The 12,138-nt window shown below is 33.4% G+C and overlaps 1 protein-coding gene across 3 annotated transcripts in view; it reads right to left on the reverse strand.

Annotated features, from left to right (window-relative positions):
- The window catches only part of FSTL5 (follistatin like 5), a 332,497-nt gene that overhangs the window by 300,434 nt on the left and 19,925 nt on the right, over positions 1 to 12,138 (reverse strand). For all 3 annotated transcript variants that reach the window (XM_074905701.1, XM_074905702.1, XM_074905700.1), the window contains exon 2: positions 3,421 to 3,559. In XM_074905701.1, coding sequence (XP_074761802.1) covers positions 3,421 to 3,543 — 123 coding nt within the window. In that variant the 5' untranslated portion in view covers positions 3,544 to 3,559. The remainder of the gene's footprint in view (positions 1 to 3,420; positions 3,560 to 12,138) is intronic.

Below are 12,138 nucleotides of genomic sequence, written 5' to 3' on the forward strand. Positions count from 1 at the left end.
CTTGCTTTCCTTTGCAAACCGGATTGTAAGGAACCACAAGCTCTGAATCCCATCCCAATATAAACTTACCAAACAACCAAACTACTACCTTCTGGGTCTGAAAATTAGTAAAAAGCTACAGGATAAACATGTGGGCATGTGGATAAATGATGCATAAAACAGTTAATAAATCTATGAGTTCTCTGAAACAGATTGAACATTTCAAGTGTCAATATGCAAGTTGGATCATTTGCTGAAGGTAAATGATAAATATAACTCAAGAAAGGAGGTTTTATTAACTATTGAAGCTGTAGAGGGGTTCTGGACATTGTGAGGGAAGCTAAGGAACTGTACAAAGATAGATAATATCAATGTTTTGCTAAGTAAAATGATTTCAAAAGGTTTTGAACAACCTATCAACCAAATTTATGCTACAAATATTTGTTATTAAAACATGAAGATCTTCTCACTTTAATTTGTCACACATTTTAGTATTAACCAGTTAAAGCAGTGGTTTGAGAAATATTGTTTCTTTTTTGCTATTATGACATTTAGATCTTCTAAAAACATTTTTTAAATCTTTTCTAAAAGATTTTCTAAAATGCTTTTTTAAAAAGTTTTTTCTAAATATCTCTTTATACCTTTTTAAGTTTCATCAGTAAAATCCCACAACCTTTAAGTTAAATATATAAATTGTATTTTTTAAAAAATATTTTTATGTTATTATTAATTATAATGCATCACACAATCATAGAATGGTTGAGGCTGGAAAGGACATCTGGAGGTCACCTTGTCCCACCTCCCTGTTCAGGCACAGTCACCTACAGCAGGTTACCCAGGACCATGTCCAGATGGCTTTTGAATGTATGCAAGAATGGAGACTCCACAAGCAATCTGGGTGATTTGTTCCAGAGGTTGGTCACCCTCACAGTAAAAAAGTGTGCATGCTCTTCCTATGTGTTCACATATCATACATTCAGTCTAAATGTCTATTTGTAATTTCTGTGCATAAGGTAGCTGAATTTCTTCATAATCCCTTTTAAAACAAAAAAACCCTTTATGATACGAATGCCTCTTCTTACTATGAACACAACTATTTTTTCAAGATATTACCTAAGAACCTACACGATTATTTTTCCCTGCAGTCTGACATTTGGAGTTGCTCTGGTTGGACTACTGTCCAAGTCAGATAAATTCACCTTTATTAGAGCAAAAGAGATTACTCTTTCTTTTTTTTTTTTTTAAATCTTTGTACTCATAAAATTGCATACATATTGCTTCATCAAAGCAAATTTGATTCTGCTGAAATTCATTATCATCTTCTGTTTGTAATAAGTATTCTAATCTTGTAGCTTAATCTTAGTACTTGATGTATTAAGTGTTTGATTGAAGCAGAAAGTCTCCTTTACCATATTATTTATGTTTTGAATATGTGTATCTGTGCCAGAATTGGTTTTAAAAACTAACTTTAGAAAACTTTTTCATTCCATAACACCAAAAGCTGTATACCTTAAACCATTTTTTTCATCTAGAGATTACCTAGAAAAAAACCCACCATATTTACTTTGTTTTTCAGAGCAAAATTTTATATATTTCCATTATTCTTTTTCCTTCTTCTTTATATTTTTTCTAACATTCATTTTGTTTACCTTTAAGATTTATCTTCTTTTAAAAATATATTTACAGGATGTGCCATTTGCTTTTGTTCTGTAGGTATGCATACGTTTATACATGTTCTTCAAAAATATATAAGGAATGAAAAAAAGTGGAAAAGTCTCTATACCTTTCATGTGTAAATATAGGTGTATGTGGACACAGGCATATGTATGTGTGTGATCCCCCCAGTATTAAATTTGAAATGTTTATGACAGCCTATTTCAAGTATCATACAAGAGTTATTAGAGAATTAGAAGTATTATTAAGGAACAGCAACATACTATTACTTCATAATTATTAAACATCAGAGACTACCTAAATCTCAGGAATTGTGTTCACTGTACCTCATGTTCTCACATTCTTCGTGGTTTTACTTTGAGGTTTTCCTGTACATGTGATTTTTCTCTCACATGGTTCTTTTCCTGGTTTCATCACTAGTCCCATTCCTTCTAGATTACAAAGCATTTTTCTTGTGCTGTTTTGTTGTATTTTGTTTAAAGCTGTCAAATGGAAGTAAACTGATGAGACAAATTTTCTGATTTTTCAAAATACTTGGTGTAAATGCCTGCATGCTTATGCAGTTACATATTTGCTTGACTGGGACTTGATGCATTCTTTACTCTGATTGAACAACATTTTCCATAGGATGCACAATTTCATAATGAAATTTAAATTTTAGTATTTTATTTTCCATCTGTTAGAAGCTTTCAATATTTAACCTACACAGTCTACGATAATCAGCTAATAGGTAAATATTTCACTTATTTGAAAGCTCAGTAACTTCTTATATGATGAGATAGAATCACCTGATACTGTATTATTTTTTTCAAACTGAGGACCAAGAAGAAATAGCATTCATATTTTATAAAATGTATTGAGAAATTAAATTAGCCAGATCTTGAAACATGAATGGAAACTAACATTTAGAGCTTCTGGCTATAATTCAGACTTCCTAGTTGAAGCACACAGATTCAGAAGAAAGGGGAAAAGAAGTCTTTTTATCATCTTTCTTGGCCTGATTATAGACCAACAGATGTTGCTCCCATGACTACCTTGTGAAGAAGAAACTAATAAGTCAATCAGATCTACGCCAGCTTCAGACAGCCCAAAGAGATATTACAGCCCTTTTTTACAGAACCACCACAGCAGCTTCTTCCTTTCTAACTACCAGAAGAAGAGCAAGATTTGTTAGCTGAGAACTGTTTTGGGAATCCTGGATTCCTGACAAAGGTGTGGCAGGTGGGCAAAATTTGAATGGAATATAGTGCTTGAAGCTGGGAAACTCAGTATCTCATGAAAAATCTGCATCATGCCATGGTTCAAAACTCCTAAATTCAGCAAGCACTGTGAACATCTACCTCATGCAGACAAGTTTTTGTTGATTAGTTAACTTCAACATCATGTTTCTTTGACAGGCATTTCCCCTGGTTGCTGCTTGGTCTGAAATCCAGAAGGTGCTGGGACAAGTTGTTGCCTTAAGCAGATCCTGACAGTTGCTTTAAGAGACAATCTCTCCTGGCTGTCTCTCTTAGTTTCTGTTGATATACGTAATCTCTAGTTTGTGAACCTAGAACAGAGTTTAGCTCACTATCTTTGAAAGATTTCTGGGCTTTCAAATCAAGCTCCTGTTTACTTGTCAAATACAGTCTATATTTTTGCAGGTGTTGTTACTGAAAAAGTTAATTTCTGAACATTATTCCAATAAACACAAACAAGACAAGGCTGGCGTGTGATTTATCCCTTGATCATGAAAGAAAAGCCAGAATGCTAGAGAATAATCTGTACCTTGTGGCGTAATCTTACTAGGGGCTGATAGGGCCTAAAGTCATATCCTTCCTTGGCTGGCCACGCATCTGCTCCCAGCAAAATGCATCCAAGAAGTAAAACAGTTGACCACCACATAAACATCTTTACAGGTCTGTTCCTGTCAAAATAAAATGTAAAAGTTCAGTGACAGACTGCAATATTACTTTGGCACGTCATATAATAAAAGTTTACAATACTGATACACCATTTGTGGACTTGAATAAATATAGTAGAAACAGAGTAATCTATCTAGCACAACAGCAAAAAGAAAAAGAAAAAAAAAAAGGTAGCAGTATTTGGGACCACAGTATGAATTCAGTTGTGCTGAACTGAATATTTTCTTATCAATATTCAATACTCATATGAGATTCACTGAGGAAACAACCAGGAAAAGCCTCAGAAAAGATAGGACATAGCAGAAAAGCAGTGGTGAAAAACTCAACACTGTTTTTCTCAATTGAAGGAAGAAAAATGACCATCAATGACAGGTTCATCAACTTTTTCTTTTAAATATAGTCTACTGTGATGCACTGTTCACAACCTAACACACAAGTGTAAAATATCTAGCACACATCTATTATTATCTTTATCTTACCAGCACTGAAGTCTAACATGTAAGCAAAGCACTGTATTTTCTGCCAATATTCTGGAGGAACTTTTAAATTGCATTATTGAAATTATGAATAATCTAAAAGCATTATTGCATATGTCAGCATTACAGGAATATTTCCAGTCTCCCCACATCCTGCCCCAGAATTCACTGTAATCAAGTGCAAAATTTAGGGTAGATTATTTGAAAAACTTGTCTTTGATTAGTTTGGGGTTTGTTTCTGTTTCAGAATCCCACAAGTCATATTGCAGATGTCCTGAACTGGCAATGCACTCCCATTGTAAATGCACCAGTGTTCTATTTCTTGTTAGAAACAAAATAGCAAACAACATCTTTAAGAACGGTTAGGTCACAGGACACCTCAGGAAACTACGTAAATAATTTTGTCTTAGTACTAGTGACATTTAGTGAATGTTGTTTGTCTTCAGAAATAATTGTTTCAAACGCTGTTGTTGGTACAGTTTTGTACATATCTATTGCTTCATACTTGTCTAATGCTATTTTATGATTAGCAAGAAAAATATTGTCATCCCAGAGAAGATTTTGCAATAATCCTTAACGGATATTTCATAACATTGTAACATAATGTCTTTTACTGTGAGTACAGAAGGGGTTCAATAATTATTATTTGCATAAACAATGTCACCTTGTTGAAATTTCTGTGGACAACACTAAAAATCACCAATTTCAAACAAGCCTACGAAACTTTATTATTATGATGCACTGAAAGAAATACTATTTACATCCAATTTTTTCTTATTATGCAAAGCTTCTAATTGCAGACTGCTTACACGTTTCACCTTCATAACTTGAAATGTTATATTAAAAAAATAACAAAGGGGAAGGACAGGGCCACTCAACACTTGATGTAGCCTTTTATTTCATGGAAAGAGAAATTAGCAGAAGGATACTCACCTATATGCAATTTTAATATTAAACTAGAATGAAATGAACAGTTTCAGACTTTCTATCTTAAAGGCACATTTTAACAGTAAAACCCAATATCGCTCTGGTAGATTGCCTACAATATGGTATGCATAGAATTATGCACAATTATAGATCTTGTCCACTTCATCTGCACCCTGTCCATAAATCTGTCATCCTGCAGTCATTGTAACAACCTAGTGCTGACATGTTCTGATGTATTTTAAACGAGGTTATCAAAAGATTACTTTCTATTCAAATAGACAAAAAATTTGACCTTTCCAGAAAAAACTAGACTGGTTTGATGAGCTAGTCCTACATCATCTACCTACCATGATACATTAAGTTACGACCTATTAGAACTAAAATTAGGATATTAGATAGTAATATTATAAAGGGAGATAGATGCACAACAATCTGGAAGAATACATAGAACTGTTTCTAATGTTAAAGGCCTTGACAAACTTAAGTTCTGAAATTTATGAGAAAATCATTGCAAGAGATTTTGAAAAAATCATAGAGAATTTGTGTCAGAGATGCTTTTGACCGGACAACGACATTATAACTTCATAAAGATAAGATCTGAACTATGGAAGGCCTATAACAATCATTCTCACAGATTTTATAGATACATATGGCATGAGAGTTTCCTTATATGGTTCCTAATGGTCCTGCAAATGTGCATTTCATAAGTGGTTTCAGTACCTATTAGAGACATTTGATATTTGATATTCAGCATCTGTGTTGAAATTTTCATGGTAAACAGACAACACAGTATACTGATCCTCATCACTGTGAGACATGTGCAAGTCATTCCATTTAGTTTATATTATTTAGTCCTGATGGGACAGAGAGGAACAACTTCTATGCAAGGTGATTTATGCATGAGTATTTTTTTTTTTCCCATTATTTTTTTTTCCCTTTCTACCTGGCTTCTCATGTGTTTACCCTGCTAATGTAGAAAACCCTGATAAGAATGAAGGTATACATTAATAAGTCCAAAATACTGTAAGTGCACCCTAAAGCGCAGAGTGGGTACAAAATGTTAAAGTCGTGCCTGACATTTCCTTTTTTATAGGAAATCAGCTGAGCATAAAATGTAAACAAATGGGGGATCACTTATTATCCTGTATCATTTACGGTCATGCTCCTGGCAATACTGTTAAATAAACTGTCATTTTGACTCCAGTCAGTCTGCATATAGCAGTAGTCCTCACAGTCCCTTGAAGGCAGGGACTGCATAAAATTAATTCCTGTGAAGATATCAAAGGTATTAAATGGACTCTAGCCTTACCTCTATTCACAGGCTCAGTAATGGATCCTGGATAAGTCTGCTTCCCTTCCTTGGGGACCAGTCTATCAAACTTGGAAAAACCACTTAAAGGTTGCATTCTCATTCCAGCTGACTCTTACCAGCCTGCCTAGCTTTCATACTTTCAACTCAAACTTAAATTTGAGATTAATATACCGTACTGCCTTGACACCACCTATCTTTTATTCCACCAAAACCAATCTCATTCTGGGCCTCCCTATTAATCACATTTAAGATTTCTTCTCATTTATCACTGTTTAATTCCACCAGTTCCCACCTTATGTACATTTTTTTTTGTACTCTAGCTTTTTTAATATACATAGCAGAGATCTCTCCTAGGAGATCTCTTGCAGAATGTATTAAGCAGTGAATTATTTGAAACAAAGTCAACAAACTTTATTACAGAGATATTTTATGTAAATAACTTAAAGCTTGTTCTTTTACACCTATTCAGTAGCTGGATATTGACGTGATGATAGAAAGTGACACAGTGAGAAAGTTTTCTTGGGTTTCCGTCAAATTCCACCAAAACAGAACTGCTAATCAGATGCTATGGTACACCGTTATTGGGGGGCTATTGCAACAAATTGAGCTCACTGACTTGAAACAGTGGAAAACATTATTTCAAAACACTGAGAATTCAGGTGTGCACCAGAATGGCATTTCCTTCACTGCCTTTGTCTTAGTTCTCAGTATTACTGTTATTGGAACAATAAGTCCATTACAAGGGGAAAAAAAAAAAAAAAAAAAAAGAAAAAAAAAGAAAAAGAAAAAAACAGAAAAAGATGAAATAAGGAAAATCAGAACCTTGACTTTTAATGTCAAAGAAAACAACCCTTTATTCATGTTTGTTGAAAAAAAAAAAAAAAAAAAGAGTTTGAAAATAGTTTATTGTTGACTTTCATGGTCAGATTCAGATTAGTTTAGCAGTTATGCATGCTAAAACTAGCTATACACAGTTGAACCTTTGTCCCCTTTGTGCACTTGTGAAATATCTCTCCGTACAATGAAAATTAGGTTGGGGAACAGTCATTTCACAGAAGACATTAAGGGCAGCCACATTCCACCACCCTCCCATCTAAACTGCATATATTTTAGCCTCATATGGTGTAAAAGAATAGAGTTCTTATAGTTTTGAGAATCATTTGACCTTGAAAGGCTTCTCCTTTGTACTTGTCCAAAAGAAGAGAAAATTATTACATGCTCAGTTTTTGACTTCATTGCCTGTTACTTGGATGAACACTTGAAATGTAAATTAAAGAAGTCAGCTTTTTGGACAGATGACACCTAAAATCCCCGAAGTATTTTGGGTGTCTACAGTTATTATTTGCCTTTTCAGAAATAAAAAAAAATCAATTTTTTTCAAAGTATCATAACTTTTTAATTTATTGCACAACTTAATTGGCTTTTCATTAAAAACTACTACCAAAACCACAGTTCTCCTTAAAACAATGCTATTATTAAGTCTTTATTTTAAGAAAAATTACAATCTGTCCTTAAAACCTTACACTGTTGAAGAGCTGAATTAAAGAGAAGGAATAAAAATACAGAGCTCTTGAGTACAAGCAGCTTAGTCTTTTGTATTTTTCTCCTAACACTGTTTGGAAAAGTGGGAAAAAGAGTTCTACTTTAATCTCCCAGACAGCATATATATTTCTGAGAACTCTGGAAGGAGTGGTGGGTATGGTGTGTGTGCCTTAATCAAAGATGAATAAGGCATTAATCTCCCTTTCTGTTTCTCAGGGGACTTGCCACATCCCAAAACTTAGGATCTGAATTAAGCAGCTGCACAGCCAGAGAAGTCAAGGGAGAGACCAGCTTTGAAAGAGACATTCCAAGAAATAAGCAAGTGTTATTCAATTGTATTAGACAATTTCGGTGAAATGCTATTGAACAGATATTTTTCTTGTTGGGTTTGACACATCGCTGAGGCATCACCCAGAAAGCTTTGTAGTGAATTTCTTGTGCTGTGAAAGTTGTGCAATCAGATTGTCAGGCAGATACATTCCTGACCTTTACCATTTTTTCCAGTGATGTGTTTGTTCATGCAACATTCTTAAGTAAATATAAACTCCACATAATATAGTACAGCTCTTACATACCTGTAGGGATTTCAAGACAAGATAAGAATTTACATGTTGTTTAATATTATTATGAATAGTCTGCCACTTTCTAGAGATCTCAGTTGAGTACCATCTCACATCTTTTAGTCTTCTGAAATTATTTAAGTCATTTCTAAGGCCTTGCAGAAATGAAAATCTTCACCATTCTAATGTTTAAAAGTTCTTTATCCTGTAGTTTATTTTACTTTTCACCCACTTCATCAGGGGCTGTCATTAAGCAGCTATTAATCAAAGTGTACCTTATATTTCCAGAAACCATCCTCCAATTCTTTATTTGCGCTAAACACTGATGTGATACTGTAGAGAGGCAAATACTGTTTACTAGCTACTTATTATTAAATTGGTGGCCAATGGTAGATGCTTAAAGGATAAGTAAAGAAACAGGGAGAGAATAGACAAGTTAGGACATTCCCCCGCGTTCATTTACTGCCTGAGCTAGAAACTGCAGCTAGCCATTTTGTCTAAAACCCACTGATGGACTTCAGCTCAAGTTTGTCTGCTTCTTTTTTCTCATTTTTATATATTTTTATTTCCATAACATTTTGTGGGTATGAAAAGTTGCTTCTTTACATTCACATAACCATGTTTGGAAATCTGATGAGTTTATTTAATTTATTTTGTTTACTCATTCTTCAAACAGAGACCGACCTGTACCTCTGGGTGTTCCTGTTTCTTTCTCTGTACATACCTGATTGTATTATATTTTTTTAAGGAATTTAACCAGAGACTAACACACTGATGCACCACTTAGATAGCAGAATATTTTCCTTGTCATTCTATAGTCCTTTCCTAATAATTCTCATACTCTAAAATATTTTAATATACACATAATTTCTGATATGAATAATAATAACAACCTATATTTTGTAATTTGTTATAGCCATTTATATATCTGCAATAAATTATAAATATTAAATAATTTATAATATAAGATATAGGTTAAAATAGAGATAGAAATAAAAAATATTCCAGCATATCTTTTAGTATATATACGATTTTCTCCCACTAAACACTCACCTGAAATTCTCAGAATACTATTAACAGTAACTCCCATACCTTATGTCCTATGAATGCAAACCACTAATTTAGTTACTCATTGCATATAAATAATTAGGGGAGGGTTGCCTCACTGCATGTAAATAATTAGCATTCTGGGGTTTTTCCTCATGTGCATTAATTCTCTTATTAACAATGAGTTTCAGCTGCTAGTTTATTATTAAACTGATCTATATTGTGGGATTTTTCTGCATTGTCCTCTATCAGCCTTGGATTTGCCTTAAAAGCTGAGAAGGGATAGAGTGAAGGATGTGGAACAGTTAATAGTTAGTCCTTATTTCTCACTGTACAGTAAGTTCTTCGGTATCAACTTTAGATTTTCCTTTCTGATTCTCAGAAAGCTCTGTCATCTTACTTTTTAGCCCATTTCCAGAGCATTAATGAATTTGATGCAGTTTTCTCACTATTGACTTCTCTCCATTTCAGTTACTTCTGAAACTTTTTGATAAATTATTATCCATAAGAGGATTCTTTTATTCTGTGACAAATTTGTTCCTTAAAGCCCTTGGGTGAGGAACACTGTTGGGAGAGCTGTACATTCTGAACTGGCACATGGAATACCTTAAGGCATCTCACTTGCCTCATATAGGTAAAGGAATGGAGACCATAAGGTCATTTCTCAAGCAAGTAACCTGTTCTGCCCCATATAACTTGTAATTTGTGTTATTGTTCTAACAGTTGAAACCAGAATTTCAAAGATTTCTACTAAATTTTCTAAGTTTTCTACTGCAACCTATGAAGCATGAGTATGAAATGTTTTATTTCATTAAAGAAAATTCTACCTGGTAAAATTCTACTTGGTGTACACTCTCGATTAAAAATGCAGTCATTGAATACATTTAGTACAATGCAATCAAAATCAATTTACTTTGCTCAGCAGAGCAACCGGGGCTAATCTTCTAGTCTTGAAACTTTCAGACTGTCTCAGAAGTGGTTTATGCTGCAAGATGCTCAGTTATGGTTAAATAACTAGTTTACTTATTAAAGAGCAAAATACCATAAAATTATATATTGCCTCTTTACTTAGCTTAGCATATTGAATTTACAGCATTAAACTCTTTGTGTTTCCAAATCTGATAGTTGATGCTGAATAATCTCCAATATTTCTACTGCACTCCAACCTTCAAATAGTGTTAATAATGGAGATAGGATTCAAACCACATCCAAACTCTGAGGCAGACAGTCTTACATGAAGCAATTATCCTACCTCTTTGAATTTTAGCCATCACTAGTAAATTCAGTGTACATTCTTCTGTAAGGAAAGGCACAGTAGAGTGATACATATCATGACTTGTACATACATACTTCAATATGCATATACACAAATTACAGATATTTATGGTATCTGTGTGTGATGCACATTGCCTGCTCTATCTTAAAACTAATGACAGTATTACACTCAGTAAGAAAGGAAAAGCTGCTCTGAAAATAATTGGTTCATTTATTCAGCTCTTAAGCCACCAGCAACAACAAAATTTTAGTGGTGAGGGAAAATACTGCTTTCTACTTTTATTTCCGTAAGAGGGTGTGTGAAAAGTATTATAGCAATTAATCCAAATATTTTTCTTTGGGGTTTTGGTTCTTTTTAAGCAAAGAAAACTACATGAAAAGTTCACAGAATTGCCAGTTATCCTTGATTTGGAGACAATTTCTTCCAGTTATTGAGAAAATGCAATCCTCTGTTTCCCTTTTCTCTCCTGCTAGTTCTTTTCACCTTGTAAATTCAATATTTTGTGGAAAACAAACAAAATCCCAGTTCTGATGCCTTTCTAATGAATATCTAATCATGATTAATATATTCTAGAATACCATAGTGAATGCTTCCTCTCAAAGTTTATTAGGCTTGCTAAATCTTCTCAGCAGTTCATTGGTAATGTAAATTTTGTTCTCTGCCTGAATCTTCCTTTGGAATTGTTGGACTAGGAGAGCTGTTGCTATTCTGAGAGTTTAGCAAATATATACTAAGCACAATTTTACCTCTCCCCATGCTGTAATCTCCACAAACAGAAAAGAATGAAAAAATATCATATTATACACAGCCAGTTCCAAATGTGATAATGTATATATACATACAGTGTATTAAAAAAAAAATAAAATCTGATTAATTAAAGCTGGCTTAGCCAGAGTTTATGTGAAGAGTGAAAATATATATCTAAACACAAGAATGCCTTATTTTAAAATATGTATCTATTTAAAATTAAGACATTTTCCACTCTCAAATAAATTGTTTTCCAAATTCCTCAGCTATTACGCTCTTGTCCTGTGTTACTAAATGATGACTAGCCATGATATTTGGCATTAAGAATAGAGACATAATTCATTTGAAAATAAAATTATTCCACCCAAATAAACTGATTTAATCAACATAATCCACCTACAAATTTTAATAAATGAAATCTTAAATGCTGGCTAGATCATTGCATTCTTCCTACCTTTAAGAGGGAAGACACAGCAGATATTAACCTGACATTATTTAGAAGGTAATTTTCAATGTATCAAGTAGTACTGTATACCCTCAGGGCATGTCAGTTTTTGTCCTTTTACATACTAGTAATCTGAAAAAAATAAGAATAAAATCAATTGTCTATTTTGTGTGGATCAGAAAAAGAGCGTAAGTTCTGTCACCATATTCAGTGTTATCAATAGATTTATAATAGAGCTACAGTAATAAA

This window comes from Athene noctua, chromosome 4 (genome assembly GCF_965140245.1).
Source record: "Athene noctua chromosome 4, bAthNoc1.hap1.1, whole genome shotgun sequence".
Lineage (NCBI taxonomy): Eukaryota > Metazoa > Chordata > Aves > Strigiformes > Strigidae > Athene > Athene noctua.